General features: G+C 39.4%; 1 protein-coding gene and 1 long non-coding RNA gene across 2 annotated transcripts; one reads left to right on the plus strand and one right to left on the minus strand.

Moving 5' to 3' along the window:
• On the plus strand, positions 1-11342 carry LOC119489597. The gene is made up of 3 exons (XR_005207210.1): positions 1-467; positions 7585-7588; positions 10834-11342. It is a non-coding gene; the product is annotated as an uncharacterized LOC119489597 (long non-coding RNA).
• On the minus strand, positions 1963-21531 carry sdcbp2 (syndecan binding protein (syntenin) 2). The gene is made up of 9 exons (XM_037772260.1): positions 21374-21531; positions 17160-17211; positions 16059-16155; positions 9853-9953; positions 7365-7529; positions 6523-6698; positions 6024-6195; positions 4820-4911; positions 1963-3761 (listed from the first exon to the last, which is right to left on the minus strand). The coding sequence occupies exons 2-9, from the start codon at positions 17208-17210 to the stop codon at positions 3707-3709; spliced, it is 909 nt and encodes a 302-aa protein (XP_037628188.1). The 5' UTR covers position 17211; positions 21374-21531; the 3' UTR covers positions 1963-3706.
• Positions 21532-25732: the final 4201 nt, after the last annotated feature.

The following is a 25732-nucleotide window of genomic DNA, read 5'->3' on the forward strand; positions in this document are numbered from 1 at the left end:
GCCATGAGGAGGTGTAGAAATCTAGTTTTCTCTGAGAACACTTGAATTACAATATGCTGAAAGGTTATTGTGGAATTTTTGTCCAATGATGCCAAAAAATTGTTGCCTCCTGAAGCTTTAACATGTAAAAAATGTGCGTGTTAACACGACCAAACTCTATGCGTTAACGTGCATTTTAATGTTGTCTAAAGACGAAATCTCTAAAATGTTATTTGCTCAAATGGCCTTCCATGATTTTGTTGTGTCAATGTGTAAAAATAGTGTTAACACAACCAAACTCTTCACATTAGCATACATTTTAATATCAAAAATCTCTAAGATATTATTGCGCAAATGGCCTTCCATAAAAAATTCAGTGTTAACACACATTATAATGGCGTCTGAAGACAAAATCTGTAAGATGTTATTTGCGCAAATCCATAAAAATCTGTGTTAACAAAAGCCTAGTAGTAGTAGTAGTAGTAGTAGTAGTACACCCCTCTTGTGCACACAAGTGATGGATCTTGTGTATCGTTTATACAGAAGTTTCTGTATCATTCAATACTTTGTGCACACAAGTAAATGTCTTGTAGGCAGAAGATCTGTCTTGTTCACATGACATATACCTGATGTACACAAATTATTCATCTGATATATCTTTTAAACACAAGAAACACAAATTTTCATTTAATACCTTGTGCACATACGGTAAGTTGTCTGGTATGCAGACGATATTATGTTGTGTTCACAAGATAATACCTTTTGCGCACAAGTTATCTCGAGCATACAAGTTATGTATCTTGTACACAATTTCTTAACTTGTTCGTACAAATAATAATTTGTGTGTTCAAGAAAAGAATTAAGACAAAAACATAAGTTCTTCTCTTGTACACACAAGATTTAAAAATGTATTTTTCGGGGGCCTTCGTATTCAGTAGTTTTTTTATCATTTGCTTTAATATGTTTAATGTATGCTGGTGTTTCTAACATGCCTGTATTACACTCTTATGTCTGCACTTGGTGAACATAATCTCATCCTTGGAGCCATTTTGTGCCCTACATTTTCCATTTTCCTATTCAATGGGTAACAAACATTAAGGCCGGCAGCGGTCAGGGTTCCAACCCCTTGTTATAAATGCTTCAGTTCCAGAAGCGGCTCGTGGCTCTTCAGGGTGTGATTGATTTAATCATTAAAAGTTTAATCTGACCTTCCTCCGATCAATCATCACCACACAGCACTTTATCAAAACCCGTTCCAAGATTACTGCATTGCCGAGGAGGCCGGTATCCCGAGAGTGTCCTACGGTGTCTCTGCAAGAACGTTGTTGTACCTCACAATGTCCCTGTTTTCTATTTCTGTCCCATAGTACACCTGAACTTCCTGCTGTAGTGGTTGTTGTGCCAGTGTACAGTATGTGAGTGGAGGGGGGTTGGGGGGTGACTGATTATATACTACGTATATCCTTAAACACATATGATGCTGAATATTTCTTGATGAAAACAGAAATGTGAATGTGAATTGTCATTTTATGCTTTATTATTCCTTGTCTGGTTGTCTGAGTATGTGTTCCATAGCCTATGTAATGATAATTAATGTATACAGAGGTTATACCAAGTCCTTTAACATCCTACCATTGAAGGCATCCAATGCCTTGTATAGGAATTTAGCTGACATCAGTGATATCTACAGATAACATCATGTAAATTAACTATTTTAATGGCAATAGTAGTGTGTACAGTTAAAAGACATCAATGGGCTACTTCTGCATTCACACTCCTACCACACTGTATAAAGAAAGACCAAAAGCCCCTATATTAAACAGCATGGAGGAAACCTTTCTGTCGTCTTCATCTGTGTGTTTGTCTGAATCTTGTGTGTTTTTTTCTTGCTTGATATTGTGATCCGACCACGCTCAAATCTAAAGAATAGATGTTAGTATGAAGATAAATGTCCTCGGTGGAAGACAAAACACCACCAAGCGAATGTGAACAGAAAGACTGTTTATTTGTTTTACAATATTATCTTGGTTACATTCGAATATAAATTTTTAGATTTTCTTACAGAATGACATTGATGTTTATCAGATTGCATACCTAGAAAATTAAAGGAATACATGCATCCAAACATGAACAGCATTAAAAGGAGCAACTTTATATAACAAGTAGAAATTTCACAACTGCGAGCTCTGCTCAGTCTCATTGTGCTCATCAGTTAAGGAAGGAATATTACAGAGGGGACGTCCTCTGACGACACTTAGCAGAGGAGAGCGAGTTCGTCGGCTAAACCCATGATGTGGAATTCTAAACGCCTTTCGATTTGAGCAGATGATTTTTTCAGCATCAAATGTCAGCAGTTTTCCTATGGTTAACAACACAAGTTTGCTTTCATGAGTTCTCTCATTAACATGAGGCACCACAAACACAATAATAAAAAAAAAAAAGAGCTGTTGAACGTCACTGTTGAAATGGATACAGGAAAGACAACCTTTTAAAAGGTAGTGGAAAGTGCACTTAGTGGGTCCGCCCAGCACAGACCCTGTCCAGACAAACACCAACAATTCCCTCGAAAAAAAAACACAGTTTGAAGCGCAAAACCATATCCAAACAAACACCTTTCAACTAACCTTCGGCTCCGGCTTAACTAATCACATCAGTGCACTGTGATCTTGCTTGCTTGTGCCTTTCACCGTCTCATGGCTCGTACAGTGTTTGCGGACAGGGCTAAGTCCCAGCTTGCATGGGGGCAACAAACATCGACTGCTGCCCTTTTCCCTACACTCTCCCCTGGAATGTGCACACAGTGTTCCCCAGTACCTACAAATTCAACGCATCAGAGCCTCATCATGATCATTTGCCCCGCAGAGACAGGAAAATGTGGTACAATGATACCTCGCCATCTCTTGGAGAAGGTGGAAACTGCCTCTCATGTCCTGACTCTCACTTATATGTTAGAAATGTTGGGGTTTCCTTAAAGAAAAAAATACTCTCCAAAATCAACACACATTTTTACCAATATATGGTACGAACTTAAAACAACGCCTTTGCTAAAAAACCTATTCGTTTTTTACTGGCCGAGTAAAAATGACACCGCAATCTAGAATCAAGTCAACAAACTTGTTCACATAATATGAGGCCCCAGGTGTTTATTCAGATCAGATTACATACACACATTAAGGGGCCAAGTGCAGGGAATGGGGGCACAGCCGTAATCTACATGGTAGGGCTCTGATGACTGACCGTCAGCTTTTACAGCATTTATGACAAGATGAAACGTCACGTGCCAATGATACGTCTCCACAATGAGGAGGAAGCTCTGGACTCATGATGGTGTGCATGGCTTAAAGATAACATTGAGTACTGTCCTTGATCTCAAGTACAAAACAAAAAAATAATACATGTAATACTTAGACTACAAGGTTAACGTATAGAAAGTACTAGACGTGTCAACAGAGATGGGGGGGGGAGGGGGTGAATGTAGAAAAGGTAAAGACTATACTCAACAACTGAAGAATAGAAAAAAAGGCATTTTAAGATTATGTTAAAGATGAGAAATGGCAGCGATGATGATTGTGATGCAGGAGGTGGTTTGGTATGAAGACAGAAAGAGAGAGAGAGGGAGAGGGAGAGAGAAAGAGAGATAAAGATATGAGTGAGGAAAAGAGAAAGAAAGAGAGAGATATCTCTGTATTGTAGACATCCAGACAGTTTACAGCCCTCCTCCTGGTCTTCAAACCTCTGGGACAGAGTGATCCATGGATGACCGCAGGAGACCTGACGACATCCTGGAAAAAAGAATCATTCATAAGCTTGTCAGTGAATAACATCATGCCAAATCCATCTTCACACTGGGTTCATGTAAAGGGCAACCTCTGTATTTTTCAACTTGGACCCTGTTTTCCCATGTTTTTGTGTTAAAGTGGCAGTAGGCAGTATATTTTTGGCATCATTGGGCAAAAATTCCATTATAAACTTTCAGCATATTGTAATTCAAGTGTTCTGAGAGAGAACTACACTTCTGCACCTCCTTGAAGGGGTGGTCTCGGTTTGCTTCCAAACGAACTGCGCTACAGTTCGGTGCGCTTCGTTTGTGGTGCGAGCATGATATTGACCTTGATCCGGTAGCAAGCTGCGCTGTGCATGTCAACACCAGACAGCAGACAACATTACTACAAAAGAGCCTACGCTTGCCCTCGCTATTCACATTAGTACTAAACAGGTCTAACGGCAGGCTGTGAAGACCATGGGCGTACCTCCTGAAAATTTGGACCAATTAGAGAGCAGTTTCTTTGCGCACCAAAATTTTGGTCTGCTTGTAAATACTGCCGTGTGAACACAAACCAAACTCGAGGCAATATGCAACATGGTAACAATTTGGTACCTGATTCGGACCAGAGAAAACAAACTACAGGTGTTAAAACGCCCTAAGCTACGCTTTCTGTACTCCAACACAACAAACTCTGACAACACTGGCACCCCTCTCTCCAACTCTCACTCACGTTTCCACCGTTGTCTTCCGGCAACACGTCACATGACACAATAACAAAGGTAAGAAAAATGTTTTATTTCTCTGTGGGGTCCTTTCTTTAATGTTGTCTGACACTAATAACAATCTGAGCCTGTCGGTGGAAAAACAAGAACTTTTAGTGGACGTACATTGACGGTGAGGAGTTGCCCGATTTGATTACATTGCAGCCAGTGATACAGCTGCAGCGTTCTCCCTCAATACTGGACCAATTTAAAAAATGGTTGTCCCCATTAGTCAGCACAAAAACAAAAATAGGTCCAGGTTGAAAAATACTAAAGTTAACCGTTACGGTTCACTGAAATGTTGAAGTCCTACCTCTTGATCATGTGTTCGTAGATGAACTTGGGCATGATGGTGATGGTCATGGCGGTCGGAGAGGTGGTCAGAATGTCCTTGATCTGAGAATCCTGGAATTTTCACACAGGAAGAGTGACATGTGAGGACCTCATATGATCAATGAATTACCCTCACATTGTAGGTTCCCTAACCCTCGTGTCTCACTAAGGACATTTTTGGCTTTTTCATTTTTCGATCATTTTGGCTGTTAATGCATATGGCATACATTTTGGAAAGAGTGTGAATTTTTTTTTCTTATATTTGCCCTCTGGGGCAGATACATGCTGTTCTCCTGGTTTCCACAGGGGGGAATCGCTGCTGTATTATGGAGCACTGCAGTGTTTGATGCAATGCATCAAAATCAATGTTGTTGCTAATCATTGACATATCCCAGACTGGTCCCTAGCATTTAGTATACAGAAATCAATTCAATGTTTGTGGGGGGGGGGGGGTTCATAGAAAATATCAGTGGCATTATGTAAACAACCTGTTGTTGCTAATAAAAAAAAATCCCCCCAACATTTAGTATACAGAAAATAATTAAATGTTTGTGTTTTGTGTGGTATTATGTAAACTAACTGGTATTTAACGGGTTAAAATTCTCAAAACGAATGAATATTTACAATATTAATATATAATTTTATGGCAGTTTTTGACACAGACATTTTTGTCCTCTAAGGACACCAGAGCAACTTTTTTAAAAGGGATGCACAAAGGGTTAAACATATAGGCTAAGAACACATTCAAAGCCTTCATCACAGGGCGGGATGAAACTACACGCCTACCAGAGACTAAAAGCAAACTACGGCTACATAACTGATACGGACTAAACAACTTTTCACGTCACATGTGTACAGACGTGGGAGCTGGTGAATGCTGCACTTACTTAAAAACGCTGCACGTTCCCGCGTTACACTACATTCTGCAAGCGTGCAAGCAGCCATCCCAATGCAAAACTCAAATTAGCCACCAAACATTCTCTCGGTATCATACATGTTCTGTAGTTATTCTAATTTTCATTTTTAGTCCATGTTTTTCTACAATGCTAGATCACTGATGTTCATCTTATCTTACAGCATACACATTACTTCCTCATGTAATGAGCACTTAGTAAACAGTTTTTTATCCACAAATGACCAGACTATCTGATGAAAAGACTCAGATACAAAAACAAGTGTCTGACCTTGAGTCCAATAACGTTTTGTCCATTGATTTCACAGATGAAATGGTCAGTCAGCACGCCGTTGCGGGCAGCAGAGGCATCCTTGACCAGTGAGGTGATTTTACCAGACTTATAGATGAAGCCCACGTGGCCGGAGCTGTCTTTGTGCATGGTGACGGTGCGCTGAAATGGTCTGGAGACACAAACACAGAAAGGATTAAACAGAGAGGAATCTACCGGTGTACAGCTTCGTCATAAAGAGCCCTATCCTTAGACAACGTACCAGTATATCTGTACATTTATAATCATAATCAAGAACATACAACACAACAACTCTATCTGATAGTGTTTGTAAAAAACAAAACTAAAAGAAGAGCTGAGCAGCAAAGTGCAAATGATGGAGCAGCCAGCAGAGGGAGCCAAACTGTTCGGCTTCTAAGGACATACTATGAAACTGCAGAGCAGCATGGTCACTGTATGTGTGAACCATTACGGTCTGGTATCAACAGGTAAACCTCACCTGTCCCGGACCACGAGCTCAATGCGGGTCTCGGCCGCAGCCTTCAGGGCCTTGTGGGCCTTGTCTACGCTCCAGCCGGCGCAGTTCTGCCCGTTGACCTGCAAGACCTGGTCCCCAAAACGCAGCCCGGCCAGGGCCGAAGGGGAGTTAGCCTGCACCAGCTGGACAAACACTCCCTGAGAGAGGACAGAGGAAACAGATCAAACATTCAAAATTAATCCAAGGAATGCAGAGACAAGAGACAGAGGAAAGACGCCAATAGTGGAGAGAAAACAAAGGAGCAACTAAAGAGGAAGGGAGGCAAGGACACACAGAGGAAAAGGGAGATAAAAAGAAAAGATATTGCTAGATATTTGAAACAGTGAAAGGATGGCATTATGTAGACACACTAAAATTTATATATATTTGGTGGGCTGATGTTGGTTAAAACATTAACATTAAGTGAAAGTGGAAAATAGTATTAATATATAATTGTATAGCCATTTCGGTCATTTTGGCTGACGCAGGTATTTTTATCCTCTAAGGACACCAGAAGAATGCACAAAGGTTAAAACTTAATTAAATAAACATCCCTCTGAATAACACCACCCCAAAAAGTAGTCGACTAATTGCTAAATTGGTATTGGTGAAACCCCTAGTGATCAAGTTGACGGATCATGATGCTCCAGAGAGAGTTATACAGGTTAAACACTGAATGTTTACACCACACTCTGAAGCAGAGTTTGACTCCAGAGTCTTGTGTGGAAGAGTCACCAGTATGTTGTCAAAGGGGTGTTAATGACTGGGCTGAATAATTCATGCGAGAACAGGTGCCTGTCGGAGAGTTTGCGATGCTGACTCACGTTGTCGATGGCCCTGAGCCGGAGTCCCACCTTCCCGTCCTGGTCCTTACAGAGGATAATCTCCCGCAACCCTGGGCGGATCTCTGCCCTCCTGATGCCCACGTCCGCCCCCGTCACCGGCCGCACCATCCCCCCGACACCTGACAGGGAGGGCACCGCCACTTGCTGAGGAGGGAGGAAGGAAGATCAGATAGCAAAGGAAGGTGAGAGAGTGAAAGAGGTGGGTTGAGAGAGAACAAGAGGGTAAATTGAGTGGGGGTGAGACGGAGGCGAGAGGAAGAAAGGATTAAAGAGGCATGTTACATTATAATTCATGCTGGAGATAAAAACGAATGCTGCATCAAATAGAGGCACGTGGGAGGATTCATTTCATCTCCTCCTCCACCAGTGAATGAGATCAGGAATGCTTTAGGCACTGCTTTTGAAAACTTCATCATTAATATGCTCTGCACTAACAACGAAGAAATTAAAAACATCAGAAAATAATGGTAGAGGTGAAGATATCAGCAAATGGCAGAGGACACAGATGGTTAAATGCCAGCTGACAAGCTAGTAGGGTGATGTGAAAGCCTTGGCATCTGCAGGATCCGCAAGTATGCGCACACACATACATGCCCGCACAAATGGAGGGGAGTGAAGAGCTCACACCCTCCCACACTCTGCTCCAGGCCTGCGGTGAGTCACTCAGTAATGTGGATCTCCAGGAACAGAATACTGTTATGCTCCGATAGATCTACAGCGCCTTCCATCTACTAAAACCAGGTTTTTAATCACCGAGGGCTGATGTGGCTTTAATGTGACCTGAAATCTAGGAGGTCATTTTTTATAATTTATTACAGGTCTTATTTTTTTTTTACCCAAATTATAAAAACAATATTTTTTGGATGGATACAGGTGTTGGAGAGTTCTTGTCATGTTCTGGCTGTGCCAGTCTTTATTAGTTATGTTTATGTAATTTTGGTTTGTGTTTTGGTTTCTTTTATATTCTCATTCCTGTTTCCTGTTTTATTTTGTAGTTCACTCCTCCTGTGTCTTGTCTGGTTTTACTTCCCTCCTTTGTTTGTTTTCCCGCCTTTTGTTGATTGTCTGCCCCGCCCTGATTTGTTTCACCTGTGTGTAATCATGTCTTGTATTTAAGCCTGTGTGTTCCCCTCTGTCCTTGTCGGTTCGTTTGTCTCTCCAGCCCCGTCTACCTTGTCCTCCGTGTTCCTTGTTTCCTCCTACTCTGGTCCTAGTGTTCCTCCTGCCCGTGTTTCTCGTATCTTCTGGTTTGTAGTTTCGTTTTGTTCTCAGTTTGGTTTTTTGGTGTGTTTTCATTTGTACTTTGTGGTTTCCTTGTACTTTGTTCCCCTCCCTGTTTTGTGGTTTTTTGGATTTTTTCAGCTTTATTAAAGCTCGCTTTTATTTAAAAACTACCTGTCCTGTCTGTAACTCTGTCGTATGGGGAGTTTACATTTAACATTGAACCCAAACGCAGAGTTACAGACAGGACAGGTAGTTTTTAAATAAAAGCGAGCTTTAATAAAGCTGAAAAAATCCAAAAAAACACAAAACAGGGAGGGGAACAAAGTACAAGGAAACCACAAAGTACAAATGAAAACACACCAAAAAACCAAACTGAGAACAAAACGAAACTACAAACCAGAAGATACGAGAAACACGGGCAGGAGGAACACTAGGACCAGAGTGAACTACAAAATAAAACAGGAATGAGAATATAAAAGAAACCAAAACACAAACCAAAATCACATAAACATAACTAATAAAGACTGGCACAGCCAGAACATGACAGATCTATGTGAAAAAAGTTGTAAGAAGCCTTTTTTGGGTCCAGAGAGAGCTGTGTGAGGTCTGATGAACTAACCCTAACCCCACTGTTGGTTGGGGGCCGAACACTACAAGTTTGGAAAAGAAAAACAATCTTTCTTTCATCTTTCAGGTGTTTGCACGCAGGGTCTGAAATTAACTTTTTGCACTGTCTGTCACTGTGGCAGGCAAGTATTTTTTTTTTGTCTTCCACTCTGACATTTTATCTGTCACTTCTGAAATCTCTGCGCTAATCAAAGGAATAATATTTTACATCTGATGTCATTCAATGTTTGACATATTTTACATAAAAAACATTATATATACGGTAAATTACAGTGTTCGAATTATATCGTGGAGGGAGGCTAGTGTACACAGTACTGTACTGTACTCTGTTATTGTCATCTATAGTGGTTATTTGCATAAAAACACACAAATCAAATGATTATGATTAATTCAATATTTGCTTTTGCTGGATGTAGGTGCTGGGTGTTCTACTGCATATGTGAAAAAGGTTGTAAGAAGCCTTTTGTGGCTCCAGAGGGAGCTGTGTAAGGTCTGATAAACTGTTGGTTGGGGGCTGAAGACTACAAGTTTGGAAACGAAAAACAATCTTTCTTTCATCTTTCAGATGTTTGCATGCATTGACAACCACCCCCCCAGGACATACACAACTACTTACATTGTCAGCCACAGGCAACAAGGCCAGGTTCCTCTGGACTTCATCACTGTTGAGGGCCAGACCCATGTAGTCTCCCAGCTCCCCTAGGTTCGGGTACAAGGCTGGGACAACAGAGGAAGGAGTGGAAGGAGAAGGAGGAGGGTGGATGAAAAAGGGAGTTGAAGAAAGATGGAGGGAGGTCCGAGCAGGTGGGAGAGGTGGAGAGTGAGAGACAGGTGGTTGGTAGGGTAGAGAGAACAGAGGAGAGAGAGAAATTATCAAATGTTACATACACATCAGCAATGGAGATAACAGGTTCATAGATGTACAAACAGTGTTATATTAGGTGCACCTAAAGCGTCTTTTTAGCTGATCTCATTCTTTCTCATTTCATTCATGCCATCCATCACTAGGGCTGCAGCTATACATTATTTTAGTAATCGAATATTCAACCAATTATTCCATCGGTTAATTTAAGTAATCGGATAAGAAATAATTTTGCTTTATGATTAAAGAGCAATAGTAAATATACAAAAAGAGAAAATAAGACTCTTAAAATGAACAATTAATTGGTTTCCTTCTTGGAAAAATCAACATTTTTATTGCTTAAATTGCATACAATAATATTATCTGTCAAAAGTAAACCTAAAATTGTATGCATCTAAGTGCCATATTACATTCTAGGTTTTCAATAAAACATTTTCTGAAATGCAAACAAATAAATTAATAATTTACAAGTACTCTGAAAAAAAAAAAAAAAAGGTACACATTAAGGGCTACTCCTATAAATGTATTATGAATATATCTGATCGAACTGTGATGTGTTCAAATTCCAAATTGATATTGATTTAATTATTAATATTCTTGTTCCCTGTGCACTCTCGCTGCACGTCTCACCGCTCTGGCGCACTGCTGCGGACTACACAAGTCATTCAAACTGATCTAATTATGTGGGCACAAAACCTGCTACAGGAGAGGGTTGAGCGATATGACGGTATATAGTAGTAGTAGTAGTAGTAGTAGTAGTAGTAGTAGTAGTAGCAGTAGTATAGCGTTACGCCAGGAATCGTTTCAGTCCAATCCATCACAGTAGGGTCATGCTTGAGCTACATTAAAACCTCCATAGGATGAATGCTGATAATGAGCACTCTGTGATGCAGTGTAGTAAAATTTTCCTGGCATCAATATGCAGTTCGTTTCTATGACAGAAAGGCCACTGAAATCTCAAAGAGTTAGCTATGTTCTGTGTGTGTCCATTCATCTTTAAATATTACGATGATATACAATGGAAACCTCTTATAGTGATCACTTCTGTCAGGGTTAAATTGAGTAATATAAGCGGATGATTTTTTTTTTTTCATGCAGATTACCATCTAATTGACATTTTAATATTTATTACATGAATACATAGTAATGAAACAGAGAGCCACACATGCTTTCCCTGCACGCATGCATTCTCTGTCTCCATCTCTAGCAGCCGTGGCTGTTTCTCGTTGTCTGAGAAGACTACACAAGGTAGCTTGAGGTACACCAAGTTCTGCTAATGCATGTCAGCTACTGTAGTTTTAAAATGTTTTCCCATGTTGTCATGTATGAAAAGACCCAAAATGAACACGGTCAGCGGACTACTTGATTACTATAAGCAAAGTATTTAAACAGCATGTAATAGGAACGATTCTGTCCCAAGCTTTTTGATCTATATTAGCAGCTGATCTTGTCTGCCTGCATGACTGCATCACTTTTCTGGCAACAAGAATCTGTCGTTGCCCTTGCAGCAGAACAATTATTACTTTATCCTGGCAACCGTAAAAGAGGGGACATGTAAAGAAGGTAGTCAGAGGTAGGAAGATAAGGAAAAGCTAATATATGTGACATACATGAATAGTTGTTTAGAATTTACTACCCATTTACATTGTTCTTATGTGCTTGGAAAGTACTTGGGAGCCTTTATGTGCAGTGCCAAGAAGAATGCAGTGTATGGTTTAACTGGGGCAAAGTCCTGCATGTGGGTTTAGGGTGCTTTTCCCCCATATTCCATCAGCAACAAGAAAGCGCTCCCTTCCTATATTCTGCCTTTTAACTTCCTGTCTACCACGGAAGTGGGACTGTGTCACATTGCGCAGGTTGACTTTTTCTTTAGGGCTTGTGATCATATTGCAACTGCATTTTAGCAAATATTTGACTCATTTTACAACAGCATGTATAGCCGTAAGGACTGCCATAACTGTAAGAACAACAAAAACAACTTACAAACATTAGCCTGCGCTTATTAGTTCAGTTTTTGTGATCCAATCAAACCTCCTCTTGTTAGAGGGAAAACTAATTGACATACCTTCAGATGTCTGTATGTGCTTCAATAAAGCAGATATAAACAAGATCAATCCAGTTCTCCATGACACAGGCATTGACAGTATCGTGCAATGATCATTACAAATGATATTATAAATAAAATATACACAATATATTAAGAGTGAAAAGTTTTGTTTATAAATCCAGACCAACAAAGCAAAAGTCAGCTTGTTTAATGATTGTGAGGATGACTGGATGAACAGTTAGTTGACTCATTATCATTCACTCTGTCAGTATAAATATAAAAACGTTTTGTATTATTAGAGGCAAATAATATTAATTATTCAAAAGTCTGACACAACAACCAACAAGATCTAGATACAGTACCAGGGAGTAGCTCAGTGATTCTAAGTCAACACTCATATCAATATTGAGTATTTCTTTCATTTCAACAACGACTGTGCAATGACTGTACTAGGTGGAGTCAAGTCTAAAGTCAACATGGTGCGACCACATACACACACTCCACCCAAGCACTCACAATAACCCAACTGCACAGGTGCACGTAACAGAGAAACACCCACATGTTGTTGGCCATACATAAAGTCATAAAAAGAGTAAACGATAGAGATCATGACTCATCCTGTACATCCTGTACATCCTGTACATCCTGTACATCCTGTACTAGGCCCTAATAAAAAAACACTAAATGTGTTGTATTATTTCACAAAACGTTTTTCTTCATTTATGATTTTGCACTTTCCTGTTTAATCCAGTCAAATTCAAATAAGCTTTATCACCGTCTCTTTCATTCACCTCTTCCACACAGGCCTGCTCCTCATCTACCCACATACAGTAGGCAAATCAGTGAACTCCGCTCTTTTAATCAATTCACAAGTATGTCCCTGTTCTTGCATGTCACCCCTCGCCTGACCCAATTCTTCTCAGAAGTCTATCTTTAGCTACAGTATTTGGGAAACAGCCCCTGACCTCAAACCTCTATTTCCAGATTACCAGTAGTCTTTTTTGTGAGAATGTGACTGCATTTAGAAAAAAAAAAAAATATCTTAGGATAAGAATTTAGCTATTACAGAGCCGTCCTACCTTAGGGATTTGGCTGGCATAGACCGTCCTAAATTCAAAATAACTGCCAAAAATGGCAGCACCACTGTTGTTAGGTCTGTATGGCAATGACAACGAAGATGGGGAACACGAACAGAGAAATATAAAGACTGAAAAGGCTACTCAAACAGTAGCATGGTCCATGTATTAATATAATAGGTATATATCGACCGTCAAGACGATTCATTTTGAATTTGATCAACGTCTTTTTTTTGTCCATGATAGCTAGCTAGCTAGCCAGTGACGAGAGAGAGCCGTCGATATGATAGCTTGTCCATCTCGAGTATCCTACTGGTACATTCTAATCAAAGATACAGGAAGGACTCAACCCAACAGGTCAAGCCCTGGTTCTCCCCAAGGTTTCAAGTTTTGCTAGAGTTGCAACGCGCTCTCGTGATCTTGATCGTTTAGTGTACGGTGGTCATAAAACTCAGTCCAAGCTGTCTTAAGTCAGGGTTTTCCTCGTCTTCATGAAGTTTAATATTATCCTAAGTTCAATGATGCGAATAATGACAACAACCAATAGGAGCGCTCTCTCTAGTACCAAACAGGAAGCAGTAAGCGGTGAGGAAAGTAAACATGGAGGAACTGGTAGAGTTGTGGAGTGAACAACAGCGCCTCTTTGACGTGTCCTCACATTTGTACCACGATACAGTGGAGAAGGAAAAAAGTTGCAGTGAGTATGCTATATGCTATAGCTAGCTAGCTAAACACTGTCCCAACGAGGCTACTTGCAAGCTAACGTTAGCTACTGGAATGTTTGCTAATAGCCAACGAGCTCATCGTACGTTTCAGCTGAAGACTGGTGGCTTCAATCATATAAATCCGACTGAAGTACTCACTCTCTCTCTCTTTCTCTGCAGCAATTTCTGTCCACTTGTTTCTCAACTGTTTTTCTTCTAGTAAATTTCCACCACAAGCAGGATGTGACATCATCTCTAAAGAAATCTAGTTGTAGTCATGTAAATAGTGACCCTGCAAGATCCCCAGTCTTTGCTAAGTATTATAGGCTGTGACTAATAACTCTGTGACTTACGACACATTGTCTTAAGATGTGAGAGGGTGTCAGACTTCAGTCTTTTCAATGTCTCCTAGTCAGTGTCTGGTAGGCATAAGATGGGTGGAGTGCAATAGGAAGATTTTTGCTATCTTTGAAACTTTAGATAGGACAAGCAGTTAGGATGTTTTCCTGTAATGAGGCCTCTGGACTCACGTCTCTTGAGAAGTTCCACTGGCTGATTATGAATCTTGCTTTACCAGGCTAATGTGTCTTATTGATGCTTTACAGTAAAGAATCAATCACAGTTGAAATTATTTTGCAGCTTTGAAAACGCAGATGAGGGTTGTGTGTCAATATTCCTGTTTACTTACACAGATGATAAAAGAAAACCTTGACAGAAAGAAGAAAGGTCATGTTGTTGAGGTGATTTTAAGGCAGCAGATGCAATTTAGAGCATTGGCGTATCTGGCTAGGCTGTGGTCCCCTGTTGATGTCAATCAGTCACCTATCACTTCCCTCTCTGTTTCTCTCCTCCACACCAGGAGAACAAACTCCTCCCATCTCTCCTCTAGCTCACTTTTAAGACCAATTCATACTTTACGCGTTCACGTGTCCGTTGGGGTACACTTTGGCACGTGTGACGTAAATGTCGTCATCCGCCCGTGTCCTTGAGGGTCCTATGCTAACATCTGCGTACAGACTGTATGCATAGCAAGCACACCGACTGCACATGCTCCAGTTAATCTCTTGTTCCTCTCTCCAGTCCAGTTGGGGGCGTATGCACCTCTGGTTTGCCAAGAAAAAGAAGAACAAGCGGATAACAAAATGGATGCCTGTTTTGAAAATAGGTTGAGCGAGAAGATCGGCTGTTTCCCACATTTATATAATTTGTCTTTAAAGGAATACAAAGACAGCCAAATGGTGTCGAAGTCCTGGCAAGAATTGAATAAACGCTACCAATAGAGGGTGGATCGGGAAATGTGCATGTGTGAAACGCCTGACCAACGCAGACCCTCATGTAGTATGGATTGAACCGTGTGCACGGAACGCGGAAAGTATGTCCGAGCCTTCACACCCCCGGCTCTCTTCCTCCTCCCTCCTTTTCAAATCAACTCCTCCTCCTTTCTCTTTCTCCCATCATGCCCTGTCCCAGCGCAACTGCCAGAGCCAGTCTCCATGGTGACTCACAGCTTGCTCTGCTGAGGTAAAAACAAAAGACCAAAAGCCCACAGGACTTTGCATCCAAACAGAGAAAGGAGAAACTGAATGAGTGGGAGACTGGGAAAAGGGGGAGAAGTGAGTGAAAGTAAGTAACAGAGTTGTGTTCTGTAATCTCTAACAGGGCCCCTACCCATCTTTTACCCACTTTTAATCTTTTCTGGATGCCTCCTTTCTCTCGCTGTTCTTCCATCTCAGCCTGGCTTACTGCAAAGTTCATGACTACTTTCAAACAAAATCAAAAACAAAAACATTTCCCCCGAGCAGAATACAATAAGGGAGAAATCATAGCCGCTGTGGGGGCCCATTTATCCCCGTTATTGTCCAAAGACGCCATAACTCCTCCTCCCATCCCTGTTCTCTCACTCCACTCATCTTTATCCATCCCTAATACCACAGAGTTGTTCTTCTCCAAAGAATAGCAAAGGCTCCAAACCACAGACACCCCCGCTTAGAGACATCAACAAATATCCAGCACACATGTTACGATTTAGAGAGAGGGTTTTTTTTTACAGATTTTCCTGAGCGTAAACAAGTTAGAAACACAATAGAGGGTTAAAATACTCTCTAAACTTTCAACGGTATATGTGAGACTCACTTGTTGCTGGCATCCCAGCAGTGGCAGGCTGAACCTGGTAGGTTCCCTCGGTGATGGCTGGCATGGGGGCGGCAGTCTGGGCAAACTGGGCCTGGGCCTAGAAAGTAATCAGACGTACCAGTCAACTGGAAGTGTACTCGAACTTAAAATGGTAAATACTGGATGAAAGGCGGTGCAACACAAATGAGAAATTAAGGAGAAATGATTGAAGCTGGGTTGTGAAGGAAACATTCATCTTCATTAGAAATGCATGTCGTAATGAGTCTCAAACCCTGAATGAATGGTTTTAAGCAAGTGTGAGTTGAGTGTACCTCAATGCACTTCAAAATTAAACAGTGTACTGTGGGCCAAAGCAATACAACTATTGGTAATCAGATTAAGGGATTGCAGAATACGTCTTCCTCCACAACAATGTACCAGGAAAAATAAAGGATATTTTCAATGATAAATGTTAAAGGAAACTTTGTGATTTAGTACTCAGTGACTTTCTATTGACTACAATTAAGTCACAAGAGACAACTTAAAGACAGAATGGTCCCTTGGCCAGGTCTTGTCTTCAGACATCCTGACATTTGGTCCCTAATATGGGTCAAGGATAAAAAACACTGCATCCTACATTTCCCATAATGCCTCTTGATGGAATATTTTATTAGATCCCCAGCCTTGTAAATGCTCACTTCTTTCAAACCCCTAATCACCAGCAGGCTTTCCGTTTGAAATCTTAGAAACTCCAGAGCCACAGAAGATATTATACAACTGTTTTCAGAGGCTGCGTAACAGTCCTTGTGACGAGTAAACTGAATTTCATGTGTGAAATCTGTTCTGTGCCCCTTTAATACTAGTCATTCCCAAAAACATTACAATTTTGAGTAATCTGTGTGTATTTTAACCCTCCTGCATGTTGCTATATTTGCCACATTTTACAGCTTTACAGTCTGGAATCATATTAGCAAACATCTCGCTCCCTGCACATACAATCAGGAAGCATAAGCTCTTTTTTGTAAGCATGCCACTAAATGTACTTAGACTACTACAGACTACAGAGCTAATTATCTCCAGATAGATGTCTCCGTCTAAATCGATTCACCCTAACACACTTACCTTGATGACCTTGTCGACCTTGAGGTCCTCGAGGGATGGATACAGGGACATCCTAAGGAGAAAACACAAACAGCTGTGAGTGGAGAACCTTGAGAAAGGGAGGATGGCATAGCTGTATGAGATAACAAAACAGCCAGATGAGCCTCGCCAGACTACTGACTGGGATAACCCTGTATTACCTTAATGTCATCCATTAAGCTATAATCTATATTAACATTGTATCAAATGACTCTGTGGGGCGGCACGGTGATGCAGTGGTTAGTGTTCCACCTCCCAGTGTTCGCCTGGGTTTCCTCCCACCACCAAAACACGTACCCCCCACCCAGGTGGGGTTGCGTCGGGAAGGGCATCTATGCCAAATCAATGTGCGGATCAATGATCTGCTGTGGTGACCCCTAACAGGAGCAGCCGAAAGACCAACAACAACAACAACAACAACAACAACAACCACATCAAATGACTCTGTGATGTGATGTGATGTGATGTGATGTGATGATGAAAATGCTGCTTACCTGCCTGGCATTAAATGTCACAGAGATGACACATATGTGACTGACAGATGAAGAAAATCAAACATTCAGCAGGTCAAAGAGAGTCAGATGTTCTGCTCAGGATGTGGCAGCACAAACCACAGCTACAACTCCTGAGGATGCTTGACATGCATGTGGTAGGTAGCTATTTCGTTCAAGCTCAATTTCGCGATGAGGCTGCATTGAAAATGCAGTAGTAAGCAAGCGGATGGAAATGTCACTTAACATTGATAAGACTATGTGTGTCGATTTTGACTTTCTCTTACTGCTGTAAATGACGTATATAGGGACAACAGGACCAGGTGAGAGGAGGACAGAGGGTATGCAGGTGGAAGTAGCACAAGAATTAAGGAACATTTAACAACTTTCTCTTTTATTCATTTACTCTCAAGCTCAGCACTGTGTTGTCATGATAAAGCTTTCTGTTCAAGGTCAAACAACGACACTACACTGAAAAACACAAGGTTCTGTACATATCGGTGACTTGTGTGAAGTACAGGGTGCCACAAAACACACATGATACTACATCATATTGTGATGAAACTTGTGATTTACACCCCTACATAATACATGAGTAAGCAGGGGTGGAGGGAAAACACATATGAGAGCATTAAAGCAAAGACAACGGTTAATGGCTCTCAGGGTTCCTTGATAATGTAAACCATTATGATACAGTAGTAATGACCAGTGATCGACTCTCATCACACCAGACTACTCAGAGGAACTCAGTGCCACAGCAATTAAACAAAACAGCAGCCAAGAGGGAAGAGGAAATGAAAGTCAGTCAGTCAGCTGACTGAGAGATGAAGCACAGTACAGCAGAACAGGCTGAGACACGCAGTAGCACCGTGTCAGCTTATAAACACAGGTATGTTTGAGTCTGACTTCTGTCTGTGTGAATCCAATTCATTCCTTGCCTTGATACACTAATGCTCACACTGCTCCCTGTGCCCCAGTGTCTATAGTGATTTGGAACAAAAAAAGAAGGCTTTGGCTGCTTCTCAAGCACACTGATTACATCTACAGTATCTATCTGTTAATATTAAACATGCTGGGGGTCAAAGGTGCATACATTGTTAATAGCAACATACCCAGTTTGATTCAAGCTGGAATCTGTACATTTTTGCTTTATTTTACTAAATATATGACCTGGATATTCTTTTTCTTTTTAACAACAAAATTCTTGTCTACCCTTTCTTGACAACCCCACCCTGCTTTTTGTTGGTCTTATCTACATTAAAAGACGTTGTGCAGGAAATCCAATGAGCTCGTTCTCTGTACTTGTGAAAGTGCCAAATAAAGTTATTTGAACTTGAGTTTCAAATCTATATATACACCGTACCTCACTGCATGGAATTTATTTGAATGTAAGGTAACGTGAGGTCAAACTGAGTTGGTGTGGATTGCCGATTTGCCATGTCATGGTGAACACACGACCCAAGGAGTCCCTAAAAGGCAAAAATGCCAAAAAAATAATCTTAAAAAGCAAACAGATTAGTCTTCCCAGTCACAAAAGCATTACTAATTCCTTATCCATTGTCTTCACCACATTGTGAAAACTGTGTGTCACAATCACGAGATATGTGAACATCTCTTACTCAATAAGGAACAGGAAAACAAAGTGAGGAGGATGACAGTATAACATAAAAAACAACAGACATCACGACCGACCTCCTAACAGACTACAAAAAGACAAATGTCTGATGATTGACACGATAGACACAAAAGACAGCAATAAGAAATATCAAGGAAAAAGATTTGACTCACTCCCCTTTGTATAGATTAACCCCATCACATATAATTTGTAGGGTTCGACGTTTATGTTTTTGTTTTATTTATTAGCATTTATTAAAAAACGATGTGCTTATTTACTTTTTTACGACTTGACAAATCAGGCAAGTGAGATGCTATATTAACAAGCCCGATGTGGCATTTTACATCTTACTGTTGAGCCCTGACTTCCACAGAAAGCTAATACACTATACTGCACCAAAATAACCCAACAAAAAATAATGTATATTCAAATGTTTAAATAGTAAAAACATCACAAATATGAGTCCACATTGATATGCCACGTCCACACAGTGCTAGGATATGTAGTTGTTTTACACCAGTAAGCAAAAAAGGCCTCGAGTTCCCTAAAATAAGCAAATCATTCTGACCACAATCACATTACTGCCACTCTCCCAGCTACTCCAGCCACTACTCTACTCTGTTATTTTCAGTCCTCACAAGACAACAGCATCATTGTGGTAGTGGACACAGAGGGGCATTTTAATACCGTCTAGTGTTTACCTTGCAGCTGTGTTTGTTTGCTCGCTTAAGTCCCTTTATATTCCTCCCTCATTTGGACTAGTTGGACAGAGGTAGAAGTGAATAAGCCTGGAAAAAAATGTTTTCCAATGACATAACTTAATCCTTGAGTCACTTCTGCCACTCCAGTTCAAAGAAGGTGGGAAAAGTGATGTTCTTTGCAATGTAATTTCTACATCTGTATATAAACAGGCAAAGAGAAACGGTGGTAAAAAAGCTTGGTGAGTATCTTATGTATGCATTGCTTTGCTGAGGGCAGTTAGAATAGAATAGAATAGAAAGCTTTATTGTCATTGTATTAAATACAACGAGATTCACAGTTGCCATTTCTGGTCAGTGCTTTAAAACAAATCCTTGACAAGACTAAACGAGGCAGATAAAAACATATAACAGGTAAAACACACACAGTTATAAAGCAAATAAAACAGGTAAAGAAGATGTAATATATAAACACAAACAGAAGTGTTACACTAGAGGAATAAAATATACAATAGATGTAATGTAAACAGAGGTAATTGCACTTGTAAAATAGGTAGGGTAGATTTGATAAATAAGTTCAGGAAGAAGCTTTCCCATCACTGCTGAGCTCAGCCTGAAAGTATGTAGCTATAGCAGAGCAAAAGCTTTGGTTGGAAACTGGAAAGGAAAGAGAGGACTAACTTCAGTAAGCCTGAACGAATTGGTTTGATACAAGAATGTGGTCTTCTTGGCAGCTTATTCCGGTCTATTGACATGGCTGGGAAACAGACAGACAGAGGGAGGGATGGAGGAGGAGGAGGAGGAGGAGGAGGGCTGACAACGGTCTGAACTGACCCACACCCTTTCTACTGTACCGTTAAATGGCCCACACTGTGTTAGCTTAGCTTATTATGACTTCACACGTTACATAACATACCGTTAGTATGTTATTATAAACAAGAACTCACTGTGTTAACGCTATAACAACAACAGGCTCAGGGATGACAATACACAGGGATTAACTGATTATAATAGTAGCTAGGCGTTTCCCTCAGCGTCTAATATCTGTTTATGATTTAGTCTGTATCACATGCTTATAGTTAAGTTACAACATGAAACAATGCTAATCACCGTCATGCTGCCTCAGTGCACAGTTACATCAAAATAACCTTCCGCTGGTTGACCGCAGAGAGACTGCTCTGCTAGATAATAGACATTAGAAACAGATTGATAGATGAAGACACAGCTGGTGTGTTTTAGCTGAGTCTGGCTCAGCACACCGTCTTTGTTCCGACATAAACAGCAGGAAGAGCTAGCGTGTTAGCTTGTTAGATAACGTTAAACGAAACCTAAGTGTTAGCTGATAGCTGCTAGCGGGTTCCGTTAGGGCTTCTTTAGTGGAGACAGGCTCACCTTTAATGTCTTGGTTGTAAAAAAAAATCAGCTTGAATAGTTCTGAATCTCAGACAGCAGCTAACTCCTCTATTTGTCAGTGTTTGTCTCTCTTCTTCGTCTCTCTGGCTGCTCTTCGTCGTGCTGAGGGGAATTCTGGAAAGTGATGTCACTGCTGCTGCTGCTGCTTCTGCTTCCTGGTCCTGCACACACGTCAATCGGTGATGATGACGTCATAAGCCACGCCTCCCGTATCGGTCACATGAACTTTCTGACTAAATGACCATTTATTCAAGAAACAGACCTTATAATAATAATAATCACCATGACCATTTATTCAAGAAACAGACCTTATAATAATAATAATCACCATGACCATTTATTCAAGAAACAGACCTTATAATAATAATAATCACCATGACCATTTATTCAAGAAACAGACCTTATAATAATAATAATCACCATGACCATTTAGTCAAGAAACAGACCTTATAATAATAATAATCACCATGGCCATTTATTCAAGAAACAGACCTTATAATAATAATAATCACCATGACCATTTATTCAAGAAACAGACCTTATAATAATAATAATCACCATGACCATTTAGTCAAGAAACAGACCTTATAATAATAATAATCACCATGGCCATTTATTCAAGAAACAGACCTTATAATAATAATAATCACCATGGCCATTTATTCAAGAAACAGACCTTATAATAATAATAATCACCATGGCCATTTATTCAAGAAACAGACCTTATAATAATAATAATCACCATGGCCATTTATTCAAGAAACAGACCTTATAATAATAATAATCACCATGGCCATTTATTCAAGAAACAGACCTTATAATAATAATCACCATGACCATTTAGTCAAGAAACAGACCTTATAATAATAATAATCACCATGGCCATTTATTCAAGAAACAGACCTTATAATAATAATAATCACCATGGCCATTTATTCAAGAAACAGACCTTATAATAATAATCACCATGGCCATTTATTCAAGAAACAGACCTTATAATAATTCTGTTTTTCTGTTAATAGAGGTATGAACTCCAGGATAAGGGCCTTGTTCTTACACAAAAATATTTCTTATACTGTATACACTGTATATATTCTTAATACATATGTTCTTAATATGCCTGTATATGTTCTTAATATGCCCTTGTATAAAGTATTTCCTTTTATAATTGTAATGTAAATGTAAATGTAAATGTAATATAATTTATTATTTAATGGAGCTTCCCAGCGAAAAGTATTTCACACGTTTGTACCTGTACAACCGGCGTGACAATAAACATCTTGAATCTTGAATCTTGTTTCAGGACAGCGGGGTTTCTACTCCGGCAGCAACATTTTATTGGAGTAATTTTGTTAGTGATATTGATTTATATATATATATATATATATATTAATCTTGTTAGTGATATTGACTCATTGTTATATATATATATATATATATATATATATATATATATATATAACAATGTATATAATATATATATATATTAATCTTGTTAGTGATATCGACTTACTATTATATATATATATATATATTAATCTTGTTAGTGATATTGACTCATTGTTATATATATATATATATATAACAATGTATATAATATATATATATATTAATCTTGTTAGTGATATCGACTTACTATTATATATATATATATATATATATTAATCTTGTTAGTGATATTGACTGGAAGAAAGTTTGGTCCTTACCGCAAAAGTTCCTTCTAATAAATCAGGTAAAAGAGGTGTCATTGATCCACAGATTCTATCCAGTGAAGCATTTCTTAGAAAAGTTAAAGTGGCATAGATGTAAATTGGTCCTTCTGCGAATCACATCCTGAAACTTGCTCTCATTTATTCTGGTCCTGTAAATATACATGTGAATTGTGGAAAGATGTCAATAATTTTTATACTTGTTAACATTTTCTCAGATTTTGCACTGTACTATAGAAATATTATATTTGGTTGCTATGATTACAGTGACAAAGACAGTAATGCATTTTTTGTTATTAATTTAATTTCAATTCTTGCGAAGTTCCACATTCACAAGTAAATTTACCCCAAAAAAGCCTAATTTCTTTGTATTTATGAAAGAAATGGATCTATATCTGTCAACAATTTCTTCCTCACGAAACAAAAAAAGCAATGAAAACAATGAATTTATGCAATATCTTTAAAGTTTTTAAGTGAAATTATTGTTATTATTCCTATTCTATTTTTTTATTCATTTATTTCTATTTTCTAACTTTATCTCTAATTTTTATTTTTTATTTTTTTATTTATTTATCCTTTTTCAATTCCTTTTCTCTATGTATCCTCTCTTCTCTCCTAAAAAAACATGTTATTTTTCCTGCCTGTACATTTATGTTTTCTCTGGGCCTATCGACGAAAAATATTGTTCATCCCTTCTTAATGGAACAATGTATGGACATTTAGGGGATGCCGAAGCTCACGTACTGCCTCCTAAGGACACTTATGACCCTGTTGTGTCATAAAACATATGACTGTGCTGTATGACTGTTAAAAGGAAATAAAAGGAGTGACCGTAAGCCCAAATATAGCCCTCAGGAACAGTTATTTTCTGAAACTGTTTTCACTAAGAGTATGGCCCCTAATCGACTCCTCCTCTGATTGATTTAAGTGTCCACCATATGTTACCCAGCCTATAGGCCTATGGGTTTACAAGAACAACAACCAAGATGATCACATGGCTAATTGTAATGTATAGATCCACAAAAATCTCCTCATTAAAAGCCCAACCCAACATATTGGTTTATCTCAGATATCCTCCTTCTATTGTCCCTTATAAATCTTTATTCCTTTTAGTTTGACTATATACAGTTTATATTACACTGGGTTAATTGTTCCTGAAAATAAAATACAAGTCATAAGGAGAAAACATTGTAGCACCATCCCTAAACCTGTTTGTGTTTTTTGGATAGAGTTACGATCAGAGACACCCTTAAAACCCAATACGCCTGCTGCAGCATAAATTGAATGTAATCCTGCCATGGAGTCATAAAGTTTGACAAAAAAAATCAAGATCAGGACAAAATTTCATTTAAGTCATCAAAGGGCCTCAGTCTAAGGTATAGTACGGCACTGACTTGGAGATACGAAATTTATAACTGAGGACACCAAACGTCTACAGTACCGAATGCAAATATGTCCTTTTCCATTATTTAAATCTCAGGATTTAGAGTTACTTATTAAAAAACAAACAATTGTTGAGTTTTCATTTTAAAGGGACACTCCAGTGATTCAGTATAGCACTTCCATAAAGTTGAGAGCCAGAGTAAAAACAAAAAAAAGAAAGGTCAAAATCAGTGCCACAGAGGCCGAGATATCCTGATATTTATTACCTGTAGTAAAGTTCAAGCTCCAAAAAATACTAGATACTGCATTTCCCATAATGCAACCAATGGCTGATGACATAAGCTGCGTTATTTTTTCAGACTTGGCAAAACTCCCCCAAAGCCACAGAAGACATTACACAACAGTTTCCACAGACTAGTACTCATGGATTTATAATAAGACCTGGATACGGTGCCGCTGCTCAGCCGTGACCACCGTTGTAAAATAGACATCGGTAAAACTGTTGACAGGACACCTCATACTGCAAACAAGGTCGATTAGGGACTCTTTCTATTCTGAACTTTTGATCCATGGCGGTTTCATATTTATAAAACTTCCATCGAGCCGAGAAAAGTGATTTTTAAAAATATGTGACACTATGTCATCACAATGTAAAGTCTATGGGCTGGGCGGGAGCTCGTGGGCGGGGCCAGCGGGAGAAACACTATTGCACATATTCAGTGGGCCGCACAACCCGGAAGTAAACAAGGAAGCTAGAAAACTGGAGGGTGGCACCATCTTGGGGTCTGGTATCCAGTTCTATAATACATAGCAATACTCCTCATGACTGGTGCCCCGTTAAGCAACAGGCTCCCATTTATGTTCAAAGGAATACAGTGATGATTGTTAAGTGTTTTGTTAACCACTCAAAAATGTGTGTTTAACTTTGAAGACAATCGTCGCCAAGGACATACTGCACAGTCACACAGAAGGCTGCAAATCCTGCCTTCTGTGGTACTTTGAGTCGGCACAGCAGCAGATCTATTTCTCTTAATTATAAATGGAGGAAGAGGTACTTAGATTCTTTACTTAACTAGAAGTAGTTATGCAACAGGGTAAACATACTCATGAACGTTTTGCACTAAAAAACTGAAGAAAACAAACAAACAACAGAAAACACATTATAAGTATCATAAGCCCTCATTTTGCAGAATGACCCGTCAGTGTTAATTACAGATGCAGTGATCCCTTGGGTTATTATATATAC

This window comes from Sebastes umbrosus, chromosome 6, assembly GCF_015220745.1.
Source record: "Sebastes umbrosus isolate fSebUmb1 chromosome 6, fSebUmb1.pri, whole genome shotgun sequence".
In the NCBI taxonomy this organism is placed as follows: domain Eukaryota; kingdom Metazoa; phylum Chordata; class Actinopteri; order Perciformes; family Sebastidae; genus Sebastes; species Sebastes umbrosus.